The sequence below is a fragment of the Cnephaeus nilssonii genome (genome assembly GCF_951640355.1).
Source record: "Cnephaeus nilssonii genome assembly, chromosome: 13".
NCBI classification, from domain to species: domain Eukaryota; kingdom Metazoa; phylum Chordata; class Mammalia; order Chiroptera; family Vespertilionidae; genus Cnephaeus; species Cnephaeus nilssonii.
The window spans coordinates 15,095,225-15,120,933 of record NC_137084.1 but is presented as its reverse complement, the minus strand read 5'-3'; the positions used below and the strand labels follow the sequence as shown (position 1 = coordinate 15,120,933).

Here is a 25,709-nt window from a genome sequence, read left to right as displayed (position 1 = left end):
AAAACCTACGAAAGACTGATTGGACCCAATAAGGGGAAAAACAAAACCTTTGGAGGTTTGGGAGGCATCTTCTCTTACAATGTTTAGGTTGGGGATCTTACTCTGCTTGGTACACATGGCACCACATATTCCTCCTGGCTGTGTCTTCCCAGACTTGGATGTAGACTGGAGTTAGAAGATGCAGTTAAATACACAAAAGAAAGATGCTCCTTAGACCGCCCATAATCAATGCGTTAGACATAGTTGAAAAGGAATAAAAATTATTTTAATCACATTAAAAAACCAAATCAAACAGGAATAGTTATGGAGCTTATAAGCTCCCCGCTCGGCAGCTGATGCTCTTCTGTGCGCAAGTCCAGTGCCCCAGGTCCAGGCACACAGGGTGGGGCAAGAGTAGGTCTGCAGTTGTGAGTACGTGAAAGAGTTTATTCTTGTATCTTATTTATTAATTATTGTATTGTTTTCCATGCGAACAACTGTAAACCGACTTTTGCCCACCCTGAGCTGGACCTGAACCTGGAGTGCCACCAAGGCTTCCATTCGGCATCTTCGAAGAAAAGCCACTGGAGACCACGGAAAACACCAGAACAGAGGAAGCCCTCAGTGCTCAGGCATCCTCCTCAGGCATCCTCCTTCCCGTTCTTGAGGAAGTAGGTCAGTATGTCGATCTTCACTCTGACGTCCCCCCTGCTGTCAGAAGTGCTGGGGGGCGTGTTCTCTCCCTTGGTCCAAGCTTAGTGTTCAGACCCCCGGCTGTGGCGGGTTTATAAGCTGCCGATGTTGGGGAAGCTCTTCAGTTTCTCAGGAAAATCGTCTTTGTACAGGACAGGGTCGGCTCGGTGCTCCACCACCTTGAGAGGCATCGTCCCAAAGACAGAAGCAAACTTGTTGATGCACTCAGACCTGTGGGGTTCAGGGAGCAGGAGGGCAGGTGAGCAGATGAGATGGAGGGGGGTGGGGGGAAAAGAGAAAATGTTCAAGAGGCTGAGAGATGATAGCAAAATACATAATATTCAATATCAACAGAAAAAATCCAAGGAGGTCCAGCCTGCTCCCAGGTTCGAAAAGGCTGGAGGGGTGTGGACACAGAGTGATGTGGCGGTGCTCTGACTATGAGCTCAGTGGGAGAAAGTGAACAGGGAATGCTGTCTGGAGGGCCTGCAGAGGTCAGAATATCTCTTCCCTTCCCCCCAAATTCCAGTCATTCTTCCAGATCAGCACAAGCAGGCCTCAAACCAAGGTGGATTAGCTGCCAACAATCTTAACCCCGTCTCTGCCAGCTAAAGAGAAGGCAACCAGTGGAGAGGAAAAAGCCACTCGGATCTGAGCTCACTGAAGTTTAACAGGCAGAGAGGAGTCCCCTACCACTGAGCAACGGAAGGCAAAAGAAGCTAATGGGGGTGGTGAACCTCAATTTCAAACAATAAACACTTTACCCATTCAACCAACATTGGCTAAAGGCTCTAAGTGGCAATCTCTGGGAATTACCAGTCAACTTCCACAAGCTGAAGTTCCCACAGGACAGCTTCCAGGATGGGAGCCACAGCCATGTGAGAATCAGCAGCCACAGCCCATTGGGAGACAGGACAGCCCAGCCTTGGAGCAGGGGAGAGTCCGTTTCCTCATCATCCCCAACCCCCAGCCTGGCGAGCAACCTCCTAGGAGGTGAGCGGGTCAGGCAGGCTGGCGGGAAAAGGTTCTGGCCCATCAGGCCAACTGAGTGTGACAGCTGGCAATGAGGACACTTCAGCCTCAGACCAGGGGGAATAACAAGCCTGTAAAAACCGCTTTTGAAGTTGAGGGGAGCTCCAAGATGGATTTCAGAAAGGTCAACATGCTCTCTCCTCAGTTAGGCCCATGGCACCTGAGAGCTACAACAAGAACAAACTAATCAGAGGCAGAACCATTACAAGGGGCTAAATTTCAAGACACAGACCAGGAGTCTCTTCTGCCCTCAGAGGTACTGTCAGATTTATTTCAAAGTATTTTAATCAACAAGTTTTTATCGGAGCACTCTGAGCTTTAGGAAGAAATCAATTATTAAAGAAGCCAGTCATTATCAATTCTTTTCACTTGGTCATTATGTTTCTAGAAAAATGTGTTGCTACTACATTTGAGCTCTTCTAATAATAGCACTGAGTCTACCAGCACCACAAATTAACAACCAATACTTACTGTGTGTTAAGAGTGCTTTCATATAGCCCAGCTGGCATGGCTCAGTGGTTGAGCGTCGACCTATGAACCAGGAGGTCACAGTTCAATTCCCGGTCAGGGCACATGCCTGGGTGGTGAGCTCGATCTCCAGTAGGGGGCATGCAGGAGACAGCCAATCAATGATTCTCTCTCATGAATTATGTTTCTATCTCTCTCTCTCTCTCCCTCCCTCTCTGAAATCAACAAATATATACTAGGTGTACCGGTTAATAATGTGGATTTTTTTTCAATAGAATTACACATATGTTGATATATATGTGATTTGATATGTATGCTATTTTGTTGTATTGACAAAAAGCTTCAAAACTTCATATGTCAAATTTGCTGAAGGTGTTAACTTCATAGATATTTTTACACTTATAAATGTCGAATTTCGTGCCAAAAAAAGAGCATTTGCGGAAAGTTTTAATTCATTACTTTATTTTGAAGAAAAGTGCTGCTGAATACTTTGGGAAGCTTATGTGAATATGCTCCATCTCAAGATACTTGTGAACGCTGGTTTAAACGCTTTAAAAGTGATGATTTCAATGTGAAAGACAAAGAACGTCCAGGTCAACCGAAAAAGTTTGAAGACCAACAATTACAAACATTATTGGATGAAGATGTGTGTCAAACTCAAAAACAACTTGCAGAAAGATTAAAAGTTGCTCAGCAAACAATTTCTGATCGTTTACAAGCAATGGGAAAGATTTTAAAGGAAGGGAAATGGGTGCCATATCAACTGAATGAAAGATAAATGAAAACCCGAAAAGTCATCAGTAAAATGTTGCTTTAATGGCACAAAAGAAAGTCTTTTTTGCATCAAATTGTGACTGGCAATGGAAAGTGGATTTATTTTGAGAATCCCAAATGCACAAAATCATGGGTTGATCCAGGTCAACCATCAACATCGATTGCAAGACAAAATCACTTCAGAAAGAAGACAATGCTCTGCGTTTGGTGGGATCAGGAAGGTGTGGTGTATTATGAGCTTCTAAAATCAGGTGAAAACGTTAATACTGATCGCTACCGACAACAAATAATCAATTTGAACCATGCTTTGATCTTGAAACGACCAGAATGTTCCAGAAGACACGGAAAAGTAATTTTGCTTCATGATGACGCACCATCACACACTTCAAAACCAGTTAAAGACACGTTAAAAGATCTTGCCTGGGAAGTATTAAACCACTCGTCATATTCACCAGACCTTGCTCCTTCAGATTACCACTTGTTCCAATTGATGGCACACACATTTTCTGAGCAGCACTTCAAAACATATGAAGAAGTGGAAAATTGGGTCTCTGAATGGTTTGCCTCAAAACAAGAAAAGTTCTATTGTGATGGTATCCACAAATTACCTGAAAGATGGGGAAATGTGTTGTAGCGATGGACATTACTTTGAATAAAGCACTTTTGATGTTTCTCTTGAAATTATCATGTTTTCTTTTATTACAAATTCCGCTATTATTAACCGGTACACCTAGTGTGTGTGTATGTGTATAAAAAATTTTTTTAAAGAGTGCTTTCATGTAGTAGTAACCCATTTCATCCTCACAACAACCCTATAGAACAGGTCCTAATTTATCCCCAATCTCACATTGGGAAGGCTGGGACACAGAGAAGCTCAGTAACATGTCCAAATGTCAAGTAACTAGTAAGAGGCAGGGCCAAACCCAGGCATTCTGGCTCCTAAGGCTAAAGTCTTAATGATGAGATGATACAAATTTATTTATTAACACAATTCTAGGGTCCAAGGGGAGGAGCTGGAAATGAGTAACTGTTGAGCACCTATTACATGCCAAGTCATTTACATCCATGATCTTACTGCTTCCTTAAAGTAGCCCCCTCTATGCACCCAAGGCAGGGCTATCATAACTTCGTGATGCAGGTGAGACATTAGGACACAGTGCTTAAATAACTTGGCCACGGACCAAGAGCTGGAGTGGCGGGCGGTTTCAAACCAGGCTTGAACCGGCAACAGAGCCTTCACTCTTCATCATCCTCAACCACGACTCGAAAGGAACGGAGCTTCCCTTCTGCTGGCAGTCTTTTGAAACTCAGGAGGCAGTCATAGGTTCCAAATTGAGGAGAAATTGGGCAAAAAGACTGAGCATTTTTAACAAAATGGTATGAATCGAGCACCGGACAACAGCTTTCCTCTCCTCAAATAATGGGGTCAAGGCAGTGGCAAAGTCAAATCTCTACAATGCCTTACTTTTGACAGTTCCGCCTGTAATTATGTACCGATTCTGCACTTTCAGTTATTACGCCTGTAGACTCTGGCTAGCAAAGCCCAGCGGTGCCAGGATAGGTACCAGCGAGCATGTACTAAAGAAGAATCATGGCTCTTGGCAGAGCAGAGAGGCTCCACGGCCCCCTGTTCAACACTGAGGACAATGTCTCCTCTGTAACTAGATCTGCCAACAGGGCCGGGCCACCGGCAAGAGGCCACGGGGCTCCGGCCAGCCTGACTTGCTGACAGCTGCCCCTGGCTAACTCAGGCTCCGTGTGTACTTCTTTCTCTCCACACAGCCTGCACTGGAGAAGTGGCAGGCCACTCTGAATGGTAAAGGTCCTGAAGTCTCCCACCAGGTACTGACAACGCTTCCTCCTTTCTTTTCAGGGAATCTGGTTTGGAGAACAGATTAGGGTGAACGAGGAGCTTGGCTTACTGCTGGTCGCCCCTGAGTTGTTCTGTCATGTATCCAGCTACCCCATCAGTAACTGTTCCCCTGAGTCCATTTTCTAATTGAGTATAAACAGGCTAAGAACTGCCAATGTCTACCTCTAAAGTCTGGAAGCATCTAGGAGGGTGGCGGGGGGCGGGGTAGGGGGAGAAAGAAAGGACTAATGCTGTTCTGTTTTCCTTTCAAACACATACAATTACCTAAACAACCAGGAACCTTTAGAACTAATGCTGGGGAAATTGGGAAGGAAACAATCTGCCAGGCACTGTGCTACAAGCTTTCTTGTATTATTATTTTACTTACCAGCATGTAATATGGTGTTTGGTACAAAGATGCTCAATAAATATTTGTTGAACCAATGAATGGACACTGTAATTTGATAGATATTAATACCCCATTTTAGGAGGTGAAAAGATTGAAGTTCAGATAAGGTAAGTCGTTTTCCTTAAATCAGACAGCTAACAAGTGGCAAACTCATAATCTGAACAAAGATTGGCCTGAATCAAAATACTATGTTCTTTTCCTTAAATCAACACTGTCTGTCTGCCATACTGCCTTGACCTCTTTGAAGCTATTGGTCAAAATGAGCAGCTTAAAGAAGTAACAGCAGATCCTGGAAGAAATGGATGCTGGGTAGTGCAACTGAGATTTCTGATTCTAGAACCCAAAAATAGAGTAAGTAAGCTTTTTGAACCACAAAACCCAACACAAGGTTCATAACTTGCGAAGTGGCTAACCCCTTTCACTATTGTGTGCAAAATGTGATTCTGCAAAGGGGACGATTACAAAAAAGAAAACACCAATGAACACTCTACAGTCCACCTCTTGGTTTACACAAGAGGCTTAAATCATGTCTTCCCTCATTATCTAAGGACCTTATTTAATAATTCGGTGATCCAGTCTTTAATCCAAATAGTTTTACTCCCAGTTTCTAACTGATTTCAAGACTGATTCCCTATCAAATATCTCAAAAGGGTAATCTAGATTCACTAACTCTACTTCTCACCACAGGCGCACACCCTATGCCTTGGGGCCCCACCACTCTATGGCGTTATTTTTTTCAAAGTCACCAATGACCATTCATTTCAAAGGCCTTTTCCCGGTCTGCATGGTCCCTGCTCCTCTCCCGCTTCTGAGCACTGCAGATCCCGGTTCTCTCCTGGCCTCTCTAGTGGTCAATTCTCTGTTTTCGGTTATTCTTTCTTTCTCCTAAATGTTAGAATTTCTCAAGATTCTGCCCTTGGCCCTTCTTCAGTCAATTGCCATCTCTGGGCAGATGCCTTTAAATAGCTTTGTTTTACTCTTCTTTCTTGAGTTCTAGTTCCACATTTCCAACTGCCTGCCCCATATCTACACCTGCACATAGAGAGGACAAAAGCCCCCAAATCACACACCTTACTGCTGTCCAACTTCGGCATGATTAAGATCTCTTCCCGTCCTCATGATTATACAGTTAAAGGTACGACTACTCACCCCATCCTCTCTGCTAATTAATGTCTCCTCCTAACTATATTTACACTGTTAAGGTACTACCACTCTTCCGGACTGGAAATCTAGAAGTTATCTTTCTCAACTCCTTCTCCATAACCTTCTCACACCTATCCAGCTAGAAATAAGTTCTAGTATATCTTTTTTTTCTGGGGGGAGGGGAGGAAATCTCTTGCAATTTAATTCCTTCTTTCCTTTCCACACTCAATTTAGTTCAAGCCTTCTGACTGTTCTTTCTTCAATCTCTTTATTTCATTCCATCCTATGCACTACTTCCAAATTAATATCAAAACAATACTTAGATGAAGCTACTACCCTGTTGCATGTAAAGAACAGACTGGGAATATAGAAGAAGAAAAAAAGCTACCCCCCTGTTCAAAAACCTTCTATGGCTTACCAGAGCCTGGAGAAAAATGTCCAGGCTCCTTAATTGGGAATTCAAGGCAGTTTGGAACTAACAGGTCAGAACTCGATGCTCTAGCCAAAGTGAGCTTCTTCCCCCTAGGTTAACTCATAATTTCATTTCTCCTACAATTTGATTCAGGGTCCAAATGAGTTCCATATGTTGCAATTGCCTGATTTAGTCTGTAGGTTACCCCTCCTCTTATTTTCCTCCAGCTATGCATTTGTTGAAGAAACTGAGTTGTTCAACCTGTCCCCACATGTGGACTTCGCTGACTGCATCCTATTGTGTCCTTTGATATGTTCATCTGTCCCTTGTATGTCTTGTCTATCAGTAGCTAAATTTAGAGTCTTCATCGGGTTTGATTTGGGGATAAGAATACTTCAGAGGTGAACATTTATCAGGAGACACAAAATGTGTAATTGTCATGTCTCTTTTTGTTGTTAGCAGCCATTGACAATCATTGCCTAGATCTATTACTTTTCCAGAGTTTGTATAATAGTGATATTCTAATCCTATCTTTTTTCCCTAATTATCTAGACTTCTATAAAGACTAAAATCCCCTCATGAACTATTTGAATGCCTGAAGTACAGCTGACATTAGAATGAACTTAACTGCTGGCCAAATACACCTTGAGCTTGCTGATGGACACTTTTGATTACACAGTTCCCCTGCCTGGGATCCTCTCTTGCCCAGCACATCATTGGTTGGGATCCTAGTGGTCTTTAAAGACTCACTTCAAATGCCATCTCTTTTACAAAATTATTCTTAATAATTGACCTAGCAAGATGTCACTTCTCTTTCCTCTGATCAATTATAACTTTTTTTTTTTTAAAATCTCACCTGAGGATATTTTTTCCATTGATTTTTGGAGAGAGTGGAAGGGAGGGAGGATTGGGGAGAGAGAGTTAGAGAAAATCATCGATTTGAAACAGACACATCAATTGTTTGCCTCTTGCACACACCCCAACTGGGGACTGAACCTGCAACCTTCGGTGGGCCAATACTCTAACCACTGAACATACAGGCCAGGGCTCGATTATAACATTTTGAGCTTCCCTTATGTTACTTATTACATATAGTTTTGGATTAACTTTGATGTGTGTGTGTGTGTGTGTGTGTGTGTGCATGTGTGTGTGTGTGCGCGCGCGCGCGCGCATTTGTTGTTGTTAATTGTAAAGTCCGATATAATTTGACTCAAGCCTAACAATATCTGGGAAGTTGCCTTTTCTATTTTCAAAAGCCTTTTTCTGATTGGAAGCCTCCACATACATCTCCCTTATTTACTTTCTTCAGTGTATAGTAATAAGTACATTCAACTTAAATCTCTCTCACTGCATTTTAGGTTGCTTTACATTTGCAGTGATCAATAATTTCTCATTGCATTTTAAGTTGCTTTGCATTTGCAATGATCTCAGTGGTGCTAGAGGAGAGATGTTTAGCCTTAGCACATGCTTCAAAGTCATTATCAGATCAACTTTTCTCCCTACAATTCATTTCTTGGACCATATAACCCCAACACTTTAACTTAACCCAATCAACAACCAATTGCTTAATGCTTTAAGTTCTCCCAGACATAGAGAATAGTGGTAGGTTTAAAGGAACAATTTCACGTACTCCAAATAGAACTATAATTGGGGTCTCTCTTCCAAATGAGCTATGACAGTTAATGTCACTGCCTTTGACAGTGTAATATTTATACCAGTGATGGATATTTCCAAAATCACAATAATGTATTAACAGTTGACAAAATTCCTGTTATTTGGGTAAGATATTCATATATGAAAGAGATAAAGAGATATTTAGAGAGTAAGAGTAAGGAATAAAGAATTATATAAAAGAATCCAGGCCAACTGAAAAGAAACACTGGTCTGTACAGAAAAATCCTCCAGGCTTGAAGGATGCTAATATGGCTGACAGATTTCAGAAATGAATGCTGCAAGCAGAAGCATGAGACCTGTGGAAACTTGAACTAGATATCTCATTCTACTACTGTAGCTTCTCCGAGTGAATTTTGGTTCCTTGACAAAAGTGCTACTGGATGCCAGAGCCTGCTGTCTTACATAAGGAGCTGCCTTTTGGAAGAATTGGGTTTGATTCAAGAGATTCGAAGCTCGGGTACCTTTGGGTTACAAGTAAGAACTACTAGGTTTACTGTAAGATTATAACGATCTCCACTCCTTTTAGATGCACCTACAAGGCCTGGTGTTACACTCCGCACAAAGTGTGCTTGTTGAGGAGCTGACTGCATCGAACTAAAGGAGTATTTCAGAGCTGCCCTCTCCCGCTCTCTGTAATGTAGAGCTGTGCTTTCAGTTCTGTTCTTGGTAGGTGTTTTAGTAGTGTCAGCACAGGTAATGTGTCCCTGGTGGGTTTGGTTTAATTCTTTCTAATCAAACGTCTACTGTAACATGGAGATATTACCCTGAAAAACAATCCAGTATTTCCTTAAAATTAACTACCTTCCACTCTAATGACTGTGGATGGTTAACTGCTTAGTCTAAATGGAGAATCTGGCTTCTGGAGCTTAAGGCCAGCAATATTTTTAAGACCCTTCCAGCCATTACAAATTGAGTAAGTAGCATTCCAAATTAATTCTTTGGGTGACCTGGGCTTGAACTAACCCAACTCCCACAGTGCAAAAGGAGGTGACTATGGCTACCAGCTGCTGTCCTTATATTTCCAAAAAAGTCCCATAAACAGGACCACAGCAGGAAATGGGGATCAGAAGCCGGGGCAGACTTTTGGTAAGAGGCTCACTCACCTCTCCACCATGTGCGTCTGGTCCAGAGAAAGCCCATCAATGGCTGTGCACTCTGGACACTTGAATTTCTTCCGCGGTGTTACCTACCGGAGGAACACAAAAATACCTGGCTGTCAGCGCCCAGGACAATAAAACCATGCTTGTGACACCACTCTGCATGCTCCTGTTCTGTAAGTGGAGATGCCTGTTCCCTCCATACACACACGCACACACCTCACCATTTCTCCATTCAATTCTGTCTGGCTCGGCCAACGGCAAACTCACAAGGGCCCAATAAAAAAGGCTTGGAGGGCTTTTGCCTTCTGTAGCTGGAAAGAAGTGGTGATGACAAGCTCCTTAATTCCTGTTTAATGACTGTTTTCTCACTGCCAAGGTCCTTGTATAAACACCATTTGTTCTTGCAGCCATAAGGGCGATGAAATACAGCTTCCCATAACTTTCACCGTAACCTTAGTTCCAACAGGCGCTCTTTCTCCTTCTTCCAGCTCATGGCAAATGCTATGAGCTGCACAAGGCTCTTGAAGATGCCAGGTTATTTTGCAATTCCCTTGAATCAGAAAAAAACAATCCAATGGTCCCTCAGCCTCTGAATCCTTTTCTCTGATTCTGCCTTACCCTCCCAAACCTTAAACTTCCAGTGCTTTTCTAGCACACTCAGGGGAAGCTGCTACCCTAACCTAGTGAAGGTAAGTAAACAGCAGAGGGACTGAGGGTGGGGGGGGGGGAGCGAATTAGATGACTAACTAGGCCAGGTTAAGAAGCATAGGACACCAGGAATTATTGTCCAGAGTAAGCAGGCACAGCCAAAACATCTTGTCAAAAAGCAGATTTGGAGATAAACTTCCTTTAAAATGAATTTCACAATTCACATTCTTTCACTTTCCTTGCAGTGAGCTGTCCATGGAGTTATTTAGAGAGCTGGGGGAGAGGATGAGGACTGCAGGGTTAGAGAGCACCAGTAGTGACTCATCCTCTTTCCTTAGTCACTGTGGTTTAATTTGGCTTCTCTCATCAATTAATAGTATGAGTCAGCCGGGAATGTCACACTATATTTCTAATATAAGCTTCCAGTATTGGAAGATTCCAGGATCAGGAATCTGGCCTAGAAGTAGTGCCTATTGTCACACACAGAATTCTGACCCAGAATGAAAGAAGGTTGAGATGACTCCACTTATATAAAAAAGATCCCTCCACATATCCAGGGATTTAATTTGAGAAAAATCTACATTTCAAGAATAGATATCAATCCCCAGGGGGTCGTTGATATATTATAGGAAAGGTAATTTTTAACAACCGGTAATCAATATTTACAAACATCATTTAGGGCATATACTATAGTTATAATTTACAAAGTGTACTAACTTTTCAATGTCTATAAAAAAAAAAGATTGGCTACCTTAAGAAAGACGTAAACTGTATCTTTTACCTAACAGAACTAGATTTCAAATCAGCTTTGAGATTAAAATTATTTTTTAAAAAACATGATTTGTAGATGGACCATCACAGCCTTTACGTCTGATACTGAAGTTTAAAACCAGTAACCAAAGAAATTGCATAAAAAAAAGAAAGTATGTTTAAATTACCAAAGGCTACCCTTCAACTTTACAATGTGACAATGTTAATCACAGAATCTTAAAAAGTGAAAAGGGAGCTCCAAGTTCATCTCGTCCAATACTTCATTTTATCTAGTTAGAACTTCTCAGGCTCAGGGAAAAGAGACTTGCTCAAGATCACAGAGCAAGTCAGCAGCAGAGCTGGACCAGGATGCTCCTACCTTGATGACAGCTTTCCCCGTGACATTAGCCACCAGGAAATTCATGGCAATGTCTTCACAGTTCATATGAGCGTCCACCCAGTTCTTGATGTCCCCAGGCATTTTGTAGGTATACAGGTAATTAAAATACTATTAGGTGAAGAAACAAAAAGAAGAAACATTCAAATAGCAGTTCCCTCCGGCTGATTCATAAAGTGCAAATCCATCAAGGCATGGGGACAGCTTTCTCTCATAAGGTTAATCACAAGGCTGTATCCACAGAAAGGGCAAAGGAAGTATTAGAATGCTGTTGGCCAGGTGACCAAAAGCTTTAATATTGTCATTCCTTTCAAAACCACCCATTGAGAGCAGAGGAGAGGTACAACGGTGCAGGCCCATTGGATTGATTAAGTGTTTTACAAATATTGTTCAGAGACACACTATACATTCATCTTTACTAAATCCTTCCCTGGAGTCACAATGCCCAATCCTGTTTTCTCTGTTCTGTCCATAGATTGCAAAGGGAAACAGAGATAAATTAAAGTGGATTGACATTGCAAAGGTATATGCTTTTTACAGTAAAACAAAAATGAGGCAATTCCACCATAACCTACCTACATATGAAATAGTATAGAAATTCACAGCCAAAAATAAAAGTATATACAATCTACTGACACAAACCTCCCAAATTATAAACCTTATTTATTATCTGTTACTAAGAACAAAAAAACATTTCTGGACCCAGAACCCTGAAAACTACGAGGGCAGCAGCGCCAAGATAACGACAGCAATCAGTGCAAACCCGGCTGAGCTACCTGAACTGCGCCGGGCGGAACAGATCTTGCTCCTGCATCATGCCTCACACCACTGCTGACAGTGGACAAGTTGTTACTATTTAATTAAACCATACACTTCCAGGGAACACTCTATTACTAAACCGAATATTCTGAAGTCCAATGCATACCCTTCAACCACTCCCTAATTAAGAGTCAAAAACATGAAGTGATAATTCTTAGACAAGGGAAATACAAAAGGCTCATAAATAAACGACAGGAATTTCAATCTCACTAGTAATCAAATCAGTTAAAACACTGAGATCCATTTTCATGGGCATTTCATGCAAGGGAGGCTATGGTAGGATAGTTTTATATTTTGCTGGTGGGAGTGTCTATTGACACAAATGATACTGAAAACAATAGAAAAAATATATATCAAAACCTTCACAAAATGTTCAGTCCCTGTGATAGAATCTATCATAATGCTCAAAAGTATAAACAGTTATGAAAATGGATATTAAGCATTAAACATTAGATATTAAGCATTATTTAAAATAGCAAAAAAGTTAGAAACAATCTAAACAAGCAATGACAGAATAATAGTTACACATAATTTATGGAATACCAATATAATGTTATATTAGCAACTCTGTTCAGAAAACAATTATGGAGGAATGTTAATGACATGAGAAAATGCTCACAATATAATACATGAAAATAGCAGGCTAATGCAAATATTTGTAACAGTATGTGTGTATATATGCATAAGTAAGTAAATAAAAGGCAAAGTGGGAAAACATCTAAACAACAATAATGGTTCTAAGTGATATATAAGAGACTTTTCTTATGTAATAAAATTTGTTCTGAATTTTCCACATTTTCTATTATAAGCATTTATTATTTCACAAGTAGAAAAATAATAACTTTATTCTTTAAAAAGTATCATACAACATGGCCTTTCTAAGATCTCTGAGTAGAACATTATTCATAAATTCAGCAAAAATTAAATTGGGCCAAATAAAAACAGTATCATACTCTGTTTTGTCAACTCAGACCCACCTGCCCCAAGCCTGCCCCACACCTTACCTTGTGATAAAAAGCTGCTCCCGTAAGCACCATGGACACCTCATTGGTCCACTCGGACTCATACTTCCACTTACTCATCTCATGGTCCCAGAGATGCAGTCGACCTGGGTAACCCACCAACCGGTCAGGAAACTCCCGCCAGACCTAAGGCAGAAGCACATCAACAGTCCATTCTCAGTTCACACACAACCAAGCACAGAGAGTGAGCGTGAAGTTATCCAAACAGGTATCAACAAACAGACTCTGGAGGTTCAAGTTTTCACAAACCAAGGTCAGAATGCGCTTCTGAAGATGTTTATTTGAACAGGTGCTAGCTCTTCTGCCAATATTCCAAGACAGATGTTGATTCTGATTTCCTCCAACACTTCATGTGCTTGCTTAGAAATTTCAAATAATGTGGAGAAATAACTTACTGAATTGAGTCAAGGTAGGTAATCTCTTAACATATGATTAATGAAATAGGTTCTGTCCTTAAAGAACATACAAATGAAGACTAAATGGAACCCTGCAACTACTCACCTGTTCTGATTTATATTAAATTTTGGCAATTGTGAAAACTTACAAAGTCTCTGTTTCTAAAAAAAAATTAAAATTAAAAACAAAAACGATTTCTCCAGAGCACACAGCCAGCCATTCTTATGATCTTTTAGAAGCCATAATTTAAGTATAGACAAATAATCTGTGACATATTGAAAACAAAAATGTTCTTAGGTACAGTTTTGTTAAAAAGAATTTGGTCATTTGGGGGTGAGGTACTTCCAATACCTTTCCCCATGTATTTCTGTGTAATTTAGTTTAACCATTAATGAGTATTGACAATTTGCCCGCTGTTCACAGGGCGCTGCTTTTCAGCATCAGGATTCCTTACCCTTTACCAAACCTCTAGACAACAGAGTTCCTGAGGACCCAGCCCTGGGCCCTCTGATCTTCTTTAAATTCTTTAAGTAATCTCATCTAGCTTCAAACACTTTAAAAAAAACCACCTATAATCTGATGTCTTATAAATTTATGTTTGACGCTGAAAGTTCCTGAGATAACCAACTATTTAATATCTTCAGCTGAATAAACAAGACATCTCAAACTTAACATGTCCAAAGCATAACTCTTGATTCCATATCTCCAGATAAGCCATTCTCTCAACCGTCTCCATCTAAACAAACCATCTACCCAACTGTCCAAGTCCAAAAGCTAGAAGTCAGCCTTTATTCCTTCCTTTTCTTTCTCCACTTTTCCCATATCCAACCCATTACAAGTCCTCTGACTCTACTGACTACCTGTAACCACTGTACTACCTCTTTCTACTTCAAACCACCCTCATCTCTCACCTAGACTGTCACAGGCTTCTTCCTTATCTCCTTGCTTCCACTCTTGCTCTTCCAAATTATTGAAGAGCATTCCTAAAAAGACCATTCCTAAAACAATATTAGGGTATGCTGTACAGGACAATTCTACCAATGGGCTCTATCCTATAATTTTAAAATTTATATTATTTTCATTATATTTTTACCCACAATACAGGGGTGGGCAAAAGTAGGTTTACAGTTGTTCATATGGAAAATACAATAATTAATAAATAATAATACAAGAATAAACTGTTTTGCATACTCACAACTGTAAACCTACTTTTGCCCACCCCTGTATATGTCCTATGGTCATACTGCTACAGCAACTGGAGGCTTCCCCAACCCCCAAGTGCCCCTGCGCCCAGGGAGGATGCTCCTTGCTTTCCCAAGGACAGAGCCAGTGAGCTAGCACTTCTCTTTTCTGGTTTACTAGGACTGTTGTAACTCAGTAACACAAACCAGTGGCTGAAAATAACAGGAACCTACAAGTCCAAGATCAAGGTGTTGGCAGGGCCATGCTCCCTCTGAAACCAGTGGGGGATCCTTCCCTGCCTCCTCCGAGCTCTGGTGGCTGGCTGTCAGTCTTTGGCATTCCTTGGCTTGTACATGCATCCCTCCAAACCTGTCTTCACGTGGCCTTCTTCCCTCCATGTCTCTGTGGCCAATTTTCCTTTTATAAGGATACCAGTCAAAATGGATTAGGGCCCACCCAATGACCTCATTTTAACTGGATTACCTCTGAAAAGACCCTATCTACACTAATAAAAGAGAAAGATGCAAATTGACTGTACCTTTGTGACACCCACCAGCCAATCAGGAGTATGCAAATTAACCCAACAAAGATGGTGGGTTAATTTGCATACACAGACGCCGAGTGCAGGTGTGCTGCACCACCCCAGCCACTCAGGATCTCTGGGCAGCTTGGGAAGGTGGGAAGGCGGTGCCGGCAGCCAGGGGAAGGAAAGCCCATTCTTGCATAAATCTTCATGCATCGGGCCTCTAGTCCTATATAATAAAAGACTAACATGCAAATCGATCAAATGGCGGAACGACCGGTCGCTATGACATGCACTGACCACCAGGGGGCAGATGCTCAATGCAGGAGCTGCCCCCTGGTGGTCAGTGCGCTCCCACAGAGGGAGCACCGCTCAGCCAGAAGCCCAGCTCAAGGCTGGAGAGCACAGCAGAGGTGGCACGAGCCTCTCCTGCCTCCGCAGCAGCGCTAAGGACCCCTCGGGGGTCCCAGACTGCAAGAAGGCACAGGCCGGGTTGAGGGAAACCCCCCCCCACCCCCAATGTCATATACCGGGCCTCTAGTTTCCAAATAAGATTACTAAGAGTTAGAATTTCAACATATCTTTTTTTTTGAGGGACACACTTCAACCCATAACATCCCCCAAAAATCTTTAAATGTTTCACCCCCAAGAACATCCAAAACTCTGCAGCCTGTTCTAAAGGGCCTACCACTCTTCAACCTCTTCTCTCACCACCTCTCTCAGACTGCAGTGTGGCTTTCTGTTCCTTAACCATAACCGGACCTCAAGCCCTTTGTGCTTCGCTATTCCTTCTGACTGCTCTTCAGAAGGCTGGCTCCTGCTCACCAGTCAGGTCTCTGCTTATGTACCTCCTTTGAAAGGCCTTTTCACACCTTCCTAAGGAAAACACCGTCCCCTTGCCAGCCACTCTTCATCACATCCCCTCAACCCCATGCTTTTCTTCACCAAACTATCATTTTTTCTAAATTGTTCTGATTATTTATTGTTTCTTATTTATTATCTATTTTCCTCCCACAGAATTTAAAGTCTGTGAGGACAGAGAATTTGTCTTATTCACTGTGGTGTCTGAAGCACAAAGAAAAGGGCCGGCACACGCCAGCATTCCATGCACACGTGTTGAATGCATGAACGGGCAGAATCTCAGCAGGCAATTGCTGAGAATGAAAGAACGGAACCAGAGAGCCTTTCTCTGTTCTTCACAGCCAGAGCCATTATATTCCTTAATTCAGAAAGGATGTCTGCAACAGTATTGATCAACCGGCACCATTAATAATAATGTGATATCCTTTGTGTGTGAAGATCACAGTAATAATTCACCATCACTAAAGCACATGGTTCAAATTGCTTTTCCAGAAGCGGGTAAAGGGATATTTGCTGAGTCATTACACTCTCTTGCCCAGTCCTCCTTGTGATCATCTACTACATGCTTTTTATGTGATGTCTGCCCTGGGTCTTGAGCATGGTCTGGAGCTGTGAAAAGAACTTTCCTTTGTGTGAAACCAGCTCACCTAACAGGCACTCAAACCCACAACCTTGGCCTCATTAACACCATGTTGTAACCAACAGAGTTAACTGGCCACAGGCATCATCCTAATAGCTGCAGACAAACGAATCCATGTCAAACATTTCCTCAGCTGTGTAATGCTGCTGCTGTGTTCCCTACTCTGGGGTTTGTATTTCAGCAGATTAAAATAATATGATACTATTACAGTTTTATAGAGCCCAGAGCAACAACATAGTACATGAGCCACAACTTCGGTTTGGTTTGTGGGCCTGGGCAGGCTCCATTAAAATGCACGGCCAGTTTCCTCTTCCCAGCACCCAGCACCTGTCTATGCAAGTCACACCAGCACAACACTCACTGATTCACTTCAATAGAATTCGAGAGATTTCTGAAGGGCTCCAAGCACAAGTAAGAAACACCAGGATGGACAAAGTGGAGGAAAAGGGGTAAGGTGGGGGGAGAGGGAGGTACCCAATCAGTGGGAACCTCTGCTAGATGGAAGTTGCACCCCCACTTACTCTGAGTCAGCACAGCTCTGTAATCCACGCAAAGGAAGTTGAAATCACTTTCCCAAGGGGTTCTTTTTTTCAAGCCCCCGTTTCCAGCAATAGTAGTAATACTGGCTCAGTTTTAGGGTTGAATGCTGTTAAGATTTCAGTCCTCTTCCTGTTAGCTGAAGCCACTTATCAGCACCCTCTCCAGAGGGACTTAATTGGTGACACTGGGTTGCAGAGTGCTAACTGTGCGGCTCTGAAAGCATCCGAGGTGTCCCCGGTTTCAGATTCCTTTGGAGCCTGTAGTGAGCGCTGCTCCTCACGCGGGGCCTCTCTGCCCTTGACTTATTCCAGGCAGCTGGATACAATCAAGATACCATCCTTGTCACTTCATCTATAACTCTGCAGCTGACTACAGGATCAAAACGGAGTGGAGCAGGAGGGGATGGGCCCTCTCTAATCGAGCCCCAGTGTAGCACAGAGTCGATTATGTACATAGTAAAGCATTTTCCCAGCCAGAAGAGTGAGAACTCAAACTCTACCCCCCTCTCCTCTTGGCTACCCACCTCCTACTCTAATTCAACTTTTTTCTTCTTACCTCAGGAGACTGCTCTGGGGTCAGCCTTTGACATTACTAGCAAATGCCTTTCTATATTGTACAGTGCAGGCATTTCAGACTTCACACTCTACCCCTGCGGGTCTAGTAACAGTGCTTCCATCGCTCTCTCAAGTCACAAAGCCATGGCTCCACTGTTGGCCCAGACCACTGTAGCGCTCCACATACTGTGTCCTCCTCTATGTTTCATCACACACATCTTTGAAGACAAAAGCCAATGTCTCTTATAATAAATTCCATGGCTTGGTTAGGGGCTCAGCAATAATTTGAACAGTCCTTACATTTGGGGCCAGAGATTATAATAACATAATACCATCCTCCAACTGTTTCCTTCCAATCTAATTTTTATACATTTGGTCCTAACCACCTCTTTCCAGGATTATGAAAACTTCCTCTTCTGGACTCCCAGCTGTGATCACATGACTGCTTTCAGAGTTACCGATTTTGTTTTTTAATTTTTAAGCTTCTGAGGTCCTTGTGGCTTCCCATCACTAGAGATCAACTAAGCTCTACCTTTGTTTAAAAGGCACAGGGGCAGCCTAGATTACTTCCTACAGAAAAGACAATGGGGGACATGGTTAAAGCAGATCCAGAACTGGCTCCGCCGCAATCGTGCAAGTGACCTATTCAAGTTGTCCCTTTCATTTTGCCATCTGCAAAATGAGGGGCTGGATTAGGTGACCTCTAATGTCCTTTTAGAGCTAAGATCATTTATCTTCTCCTTTACTAAGCTATTCCCAAGGAAACTAACCCATTAATTGCAATCAGTTGCAAGTTATAGGTTTCTAAATAGCATGGCCTGCATTATTTAACTTTGTTTAAAATGCCATACACATATGGGTACCTAATAAATGTTCCTAAAAAGAGGATAATGCACTGTATTCTAAGCCAGCTTAAAGAATGCATTTTAAACTCAGGGTGTGAGCTAACCACAGTCACATTCAGGAAACTGACTGGGGGGAGAAGGGGAAGGTACAGCCACAGGTGGTGCCCATGTGGGATATTCAATTAGGAAATCATGGGTCAGCTCCAGGAGAAAAGTAACTCTCTGAAGTGGCTGCTACAGTTACCACACTTTCAAAGGCACAGCTCCACAGGGATATTGCTACTGTGAGAAGATGCCACATGTGTTAGGATTCAAGAGCCAAGAGAGGGACTGAGAAGTGGTGAGGTAAGTATGGATCCAAGGTGCACCAAACCGGGCCAGGGTTTCATTTCTCTCCTTGCACACGCCCCCGAGTGTTGGCAATCCCTAACCATCAAAGTGGAACAGAGCTCTATGAACCAGGCCAGCCCTGTGGTCACATGCTGGGCTCGGCCAGGGCAGAGTTGCAAGGAACCCAACTTGCAAACGTCTTTGAATTACTGGCCCTTCAGGCTTGCGCTGCATGCTACCCAGATGGGAAAGGGGTAGCTGGCTGGATTCCAATTCCTAGCTGGTTTCCACAGAGGAGCCAGTGATCGGATTCACTCTCAGCCCTCTGGGAACAAAGCTCACCTTTTATATTTGGAATTTCCTGAAATGAGAATGGAGGACCGATTGGCTTCATTTTCAGCTCATGCTTTTCATTACACTGGGGTTGGTAGTTTTTGTCAAGGGGGTGCCTGAGACACAATTAAATGCTAATGTTAGACATTTTAGAGGAAAGGAGCCCTGAAGTTATCACCTGGAGTTCCCTAGTGCTGACTGGTTTTGACAAATACATGTGCATGCTGTGTTATGAATTAAGATCTACGTTGGATCACACCAATCTACCTGAGAGACCTTTCCAACCAAAGGCAGGATGCTGCTTAAAATAAGCCAAGCAGAGCCCTGGCTGGTTTGATTCCCGGTCAAGGCACATACCTGGGTTGTGGGTTCGATCCCTGGTCAGGGCGCATACAGGAGGCAACCGATCAACGTTTTTCTCTCACATCGATGTTTCTCTTTCTCTCTCTTCCTTCTCCTCTAAAAAAAAACCCAAAAACACAAACCACAAAACAAAACAAAAAACCGAGTGGGAACAACAGTATCACGGGAAGGCTTCTGGGATCTTGGCAGCAATCCTACTTTGCCCAGCCTGGCTGAGGTTAGTGCCTTCGTGCTGGGGGACACGATCTCCAATGCCTCCCAGCTCCTGCTTCAGGAAGCCTGGGGCAGTGACGAAGGCAAAGAGGCAGTCTGGAGTTGGCCACAGCCGACAGAGGAATGTGTGCTACTAAATCTCTCACCAGTTACCACTACCAGGAAGGCACAGCCGCAGAAGGTGGCTTTAGAACTCCTTGTGCCTTCTGTGGGTGGTAAGGAGAGGCTCACTTTGATGGTCTAAGTTGTGACCTGCCGACACTCTCAGGCAGAGATCCTCTGACCAGCTCCCTCACTACACAAAGAAAACTGAGAGCTGGGGAGGAAGTGGCTGTCCCAAGGTGACACTGCTAGTTCAAGCTAGGTCCTAACTGCCAGTCCAGTCGTCTCTCATGACGTCATGATTTCCCACCCTTCTGATTCTAAAAAGCACCTCATCTCCCCATGCTCCATCCTCGCTCATAAACAAAGAAGTCAGATGCACCCTAACCGGTTTGGCTCGGTGGATAGAGCGTCGGCCTGCAGACTGAAGGGTCCCAGGTTCGATTCCAGTCAAGGGCATGTACCTTGGTTGCGGGCACATCCCCAGTGGGGGGTGTGCAGGAGGCAGCTGGTCGATGTTTATCTCTCATCGATGTTTCTAACTCTCTATCCCTCTGCCTTCCTCTCTGTAAAAAAACCAATAAAATATATTTAAAAAAAAAAAAAGAAGTCAGATGCTGTCTTAAATCACACGCAGTGTCATCAGGGCAGAGATGGTAAAGTCACACGTGCATGCTGATGGCCAAGTTGAAAATAGAAAAGGGAGGGGGTAAGGGGAGGGACGGAGGTGGGGAAAATGACAAAACCCTTTGCTCTCAGCAGTACTCATCTTCTAAAAGCTGAAGGCTCTTCATGAATGTGGTTTCCATTTAGCAAAGAGAGCCACATGCTCACACCATTAAAAGAGGAACTCCCGTCAGCTATGTAGCAAACTAGAGAGATGCACATATGACATCCCCAGGCCTACTGGAACCTTGTCATCTGTGAGGCTCTGGGGCAGAGAAGGAAATACAAGCAAAAAGCAGCTGAACAAAAGATTAAACTCAACTACTATTTTTCATGAGGCAATGAATCCCTTGAGTGATAATAAAGAAGGAAAGAGGAGACGTGAAATTGAGGGTATGGGAGGAGGAAGAGATAGGTCAGGATAGGGCCATGGATTTTCTAATTTTGTGCTCCTTAAGACCCACTAAACATGAAATCATTTTTGTTTCCATAAGCTCAACTCCAATGGGGGCCATACTAATCTAAGTCCGGTCCCAGGGGATTGCTTAATGAAGTTAAAAGAATAGTGATCATAAGCCAATGGCTATTCTCGTTAAATCCTGCACGAGTGGAAAAAGAGATGTTAGTTTTATAAATAACCATTATCAAGTCTTCAAAATATCAAGTGGATTTTGTTTTCTTCTCAATGAAGAAAGGGAGGAAGTGGCACTGACCACAAACCCTGTAATCCTGGCTGAATTCAAAGCATAAATGTGGTTCAAAATAATTTCTTAATAAGTAAATTCATCACAGTGCCCTTTATGTGTACATAAACCCCACAATCTCTTGGTGGAGAATCAAACAGCAGAGGGACTCTTTCGAATTATTCCTTTATATCCGATCTATTCCACACCTCTCCCCAAAAGACTTGTGGTGTCTTAAAATCCTACCTAATAATAGACAAATATGCAAATTGACCGTACCTTCGCTATGCCCGTGATTGGCCAGGAGGCGCAAGGGGGCGGGACTCAGGGTGGCCGGGGTGGCCAATTGGGCCAGCAGGACACTGAGCTCGCATCGCCAGCGGCGGCTCGAGCTCAGCGTCTGCGCCATGGCTGTGCTGCGGCACAGAAGGGGCCTCTGGGGCAGCGAGCTCATGTCCCACCTCGGACCATCAAAAGCGTGGGAGCTGGGTGCCTGTCCGCTCGGGCACCAGCGAACAGGCACCCAGCTCCCCCGTGATTGAAAGCGAAAGCGTGTAGGGGACCCTACACGTGCATGATTCAATCATGCACTGGGTCTCTAGTAAAAGATAAAAAGTATAATAAAGTCCAAACTGTCAAAACAGATGATGTCCTCAACAGCATTAAAAAAAAAAAAAATCTGCCCTAGCTGGGTGGCTCAGTTGGTTGAAGCATCATCCCATACACCAAAAGGTTGCAGGTTCAATCCCAGTCAGGGTTTGTATGGGAGGCAACCAATAGATATTTCTCTCTCACATCCATGGTGCTCTCTCTCTCTCCCCATCCCTTCCCCTCTCTAAAATCAACAAAACATCCTTGGGTGAAATGTTTTTAAAAATCCAGAAATTTCCATCTATTTAAAAAATATTAATCCTGATATCAAGTTCTAGTATGGCAATCCAACAGCAAGCTCAAGTCATGGCAATGGAGAGATTTGAGTATCCCTATTAAATCATTTATGCATTCAACTCACAGATACTTATTGAGTTACCACTATTTTTTAATTAAGCATCTTATTATGAGACAACTACAGATTAAAAAGAAGTTGTAAGAAAAATGCAGACATCCTGTGTCCTCTTTACCAGTTTTCTACAAGGGCAACATCTTGCGAAACGATAATGTGATCCATACCATCAGCACAGTCAAGATACAGAGCATTTCTACCACAAGGGTCCCTCCTGTCAATCTTTTCCAGACACCCTCCCCCATTCAGGCTCCCACTGGCAACCACTAATCTGTTCTCCATCTCTATATAATTTTGTAATTTCAAAAAGGCTACATAAATGGAATGATGCAGTATGTAATCTTTTGGGACTGGCTTTTTTCACACAGCACAATTCCCTGAAGATCCATCGACATTTGTTCCCTTTTATTGCTGAGTAATAGTCCACGTGTACATGTACTAGTTTACTCACGCAGGACATCTGGGCTGATTCATTTGTGGCCATTGCAAATAAAGCTAGTACGCATTTGTGTGTGCATAAATTTTCACTCCTTTGGGATACATGCCCAAGAGGACAACTGCTGGGTCATATGGTAGTTGCGTGTTTAGTTTTATAAGAAACTGCCAAAACTGTTTCTCCAGAGTGGCCTCACCATTTTACATTCCTGCCAGCAACGTTCGAGTCATCCAGTTTCTCGGCATCTTTACCAGCATTTGGTATTGTCACTATTTATTTTCTACTTTAGCCATTCTAATAGGTGTATAGTGATATATAAATCATGGTTTTAATTTGCATTTCCTAATGGCTAACAATGTTGAACATCTCTTCATGTGCGACTTGCCATATGTATATCCTCTTCCGTGAAATGTCTGTTTATGTCTTTGCCCATGTTCTAATTGGACTGTTTGTTTTTTTAACTGTTGAGTTTTGAGAGTTCCTTATAGATCCTAGATGCTCAGTCCTTCGTTGGATATGTAGTTTGCAAATATTTTTTCTCTCTTTTGATCCTCTTCAAAAGGTCTTTCACAGAGAAGTTTTAAGTTTTAATGAGGTCCAATTCATCAATTTTTCCTTTTAGGATTATGCTTTTGGTCTTAAGTCTAAGACTCTATTTAACCTGAGATCAGAAAAATTTTCTCCTTAAGTTTTTTTCCTAAAAGCTTTAAAGCTTTATGTTTACTTTAAATCCATGATTCACTTTCAGTTAATTTTTCTATAAGATGTGAGGTTTAGATCAAGGTTAAATTTTGCCTATGGATATCCAACTGATCCATCACCATTTGCTGAAAAGGCATCTTTCCTCCACTGAACTGCGTTTGCACCTTTTGTCAGAAATCAGTTGCCCCAACTATTTTTAGGGACTGTCTTATACTTCAATGAGTGAATACAAAAGTAAAGCATATATCTTGTTACTAAGGAGCTTATCATTTAGAAAAGCTAATGACATATGCATAAGAAGCCAGAGATGAAACAAAGCAAGGGTATAAGAAAAAGTACAAAACAGAATTAAGAGGATAGTAGGATTACTTCTAGATTAGGGTGGGAAAGCAGGGAATAAGGAAAAAGCTTTATGGATTTCATTTCAAGGGAAGAAAGAAAAAGAAAGTTAGTTAGGACTGAGATTCTCATTACCCACAACCAGATACGTAAGTAGCACAAAATTACTCTTTTTTAAAAATATATTTTTATTGTTTTCAGAGAGGAAAGGAGAGGGATATAGAAACATCAATGATGAGAAAGAATCATTGACTGGCTGCCTCCTGCATACCCCATCCTGGGGATCAAGCCCGAAACCCAGGCATGTGCCCTTGACCAGAATCGAACCGGGGAACCTTCAGTCTGCAGGCCAACGCTCTATCCACAGAGCCAAACTAGCTAGGGCACAAAATTACTCTTTGCTGTCTATCTAGCAGGCCAAGAAATGGAAGCCCAGGATTCCCTACCTAATATAGAATAGAGTATTTAACTTTGAACAGCTCCTTATAATTTTACTCATAGAAACTATATAGGAGAAAATTCTATGTCCAAGCACATTAAGTTCACTCTTTAGTCAATAAATATTTACTGAGCATCTACTATGTGTCAAGCACTAGGCATACAGTAGGAAACAAGGCAGACACACTCCTGTCTGAATGTACAGCTCCAAAGGGGAGTTTTTCAGTCTAGCCCCCGATCTATGCCATGGAATGCCATGGATTTCATGATGGCCCTGCTTGTAAGTTAGCCCCCTTCTTCCTTGTCTCAGAGCAGTGTCAACATTTCATCAAGACTTCTGACCCACCCCTCAAATCTTCAGCATAACACACAGTCTGGCTGGGAACTTAGAAATATTAATTTTAAAGGTTGCCAACTCTTGATCTAAATGAGCCAACAGACAGTAAAACACACAGTGCACAATTAATGTGAATCCCAGGCACCAATTTTTGGGCACGAAGCAATGGATGTGATCTAAGAGATGTCAATATCACTCTGACCATCACCTTGCTTTCTAGACTTGTTTTCCCAATCAGGACGTTTCTAAGGTCAGGGGACTATTCTGATCCTTTAACTTTTCTTTCTCTTTATTCTTACAAATAATGCTACGTCTAATGCATTAGCAATCATCAACCATGGCCTCAAACTCACAGTTTGTAAGCAGTTTACAACGGGCAATGCATAGCTCAGCTTCATGTTTGGGAACAACAGAGAATTTTCCTGAGAAAGCTATTTTCCTGAGAGTGTAGCTGGGAGAGTTCGGGGCCTGGGTGCTGCTGTGGCTTTCCCCTGGCCCTATGCCAAGCCTGCCCACACACCTCCTTTAAGCATCTCTATCAAAATCAAGGCAGATAAGCAGCCCATGCAAGACAAATCCCCCTATCCCCAAGTCAGAAGCCAAATCCCAAAGCCTGAATTCCTGGAGAAAAGCCTGTAATCAACCCCAAAGAGACAACAGGCAGCTTTTGGAACAATAACCTCAAACATATGGATCCTTTCAGGGTTGGAATATCATTGCAGTTATCTCTGTTTGATGGGGTGGGGGAGGGAAAGTGTGTGTTCTTTAAGCCATCAACTACCAACACCTCTTTAAAGGAACCACCCCTCATTATAAGCACTAAGCTACAAAGCCAGGTGGCCCTGATGGCACCGAGGCAGGAAAGATGCTGAGCCCGGAGGGGAGCACACGGGGCTGGAGCGGCAAAGTCAGGAGAGCTCTCTCCTCACCAGCACTGCCTGGCACAAAGCAGGCACCTACGGAAAACACTGACACCAGCTCCCCTGACTCGCTCTGCCCGGGAGTCTGAGGAGACACCCCTCGATGGAAGGTTGTGCCAGCAAGAAACATG

The 25,709-nt window shown here is 42.7% G+C and overlaps 1 protein-coding gene across 1 annotated transcript in view; it reads right to left on the bottom strand.

Annotated features, from left to right (window-relative positions):
* Positions 1-243: 243 nt before the first annotated feature.
* EXT2 (exostosin glycosyltransferase 2) overlaps positions 244-25,709 on the bottom strand; it is a 117,089-nt gene continuing 91,623 nt past the window's right edge. Inside the window, exons 11-14 of the mRNA XM_079788135.1 lie at positions 13,155-13,298; positions 11,314-11,442; positions 9,540-9,622; positions 244-903 (exon numbers count right to left, since the gene is read on the bottom strand). Of these exons, the coding sequence (XP_079644261.1) occupies positions 765-903; positions 9,540-9,622; positions 11,314-11,442; positions 13,155-13,298 (495 nt within the window). The 3' untranslated portion in view covers positions 244-764. The remainder of the gene's footprint in view (positions 904-9,539; positions 9,623-11,313; positions 11,443-13,154; positions 13,299-25,709) is intronic.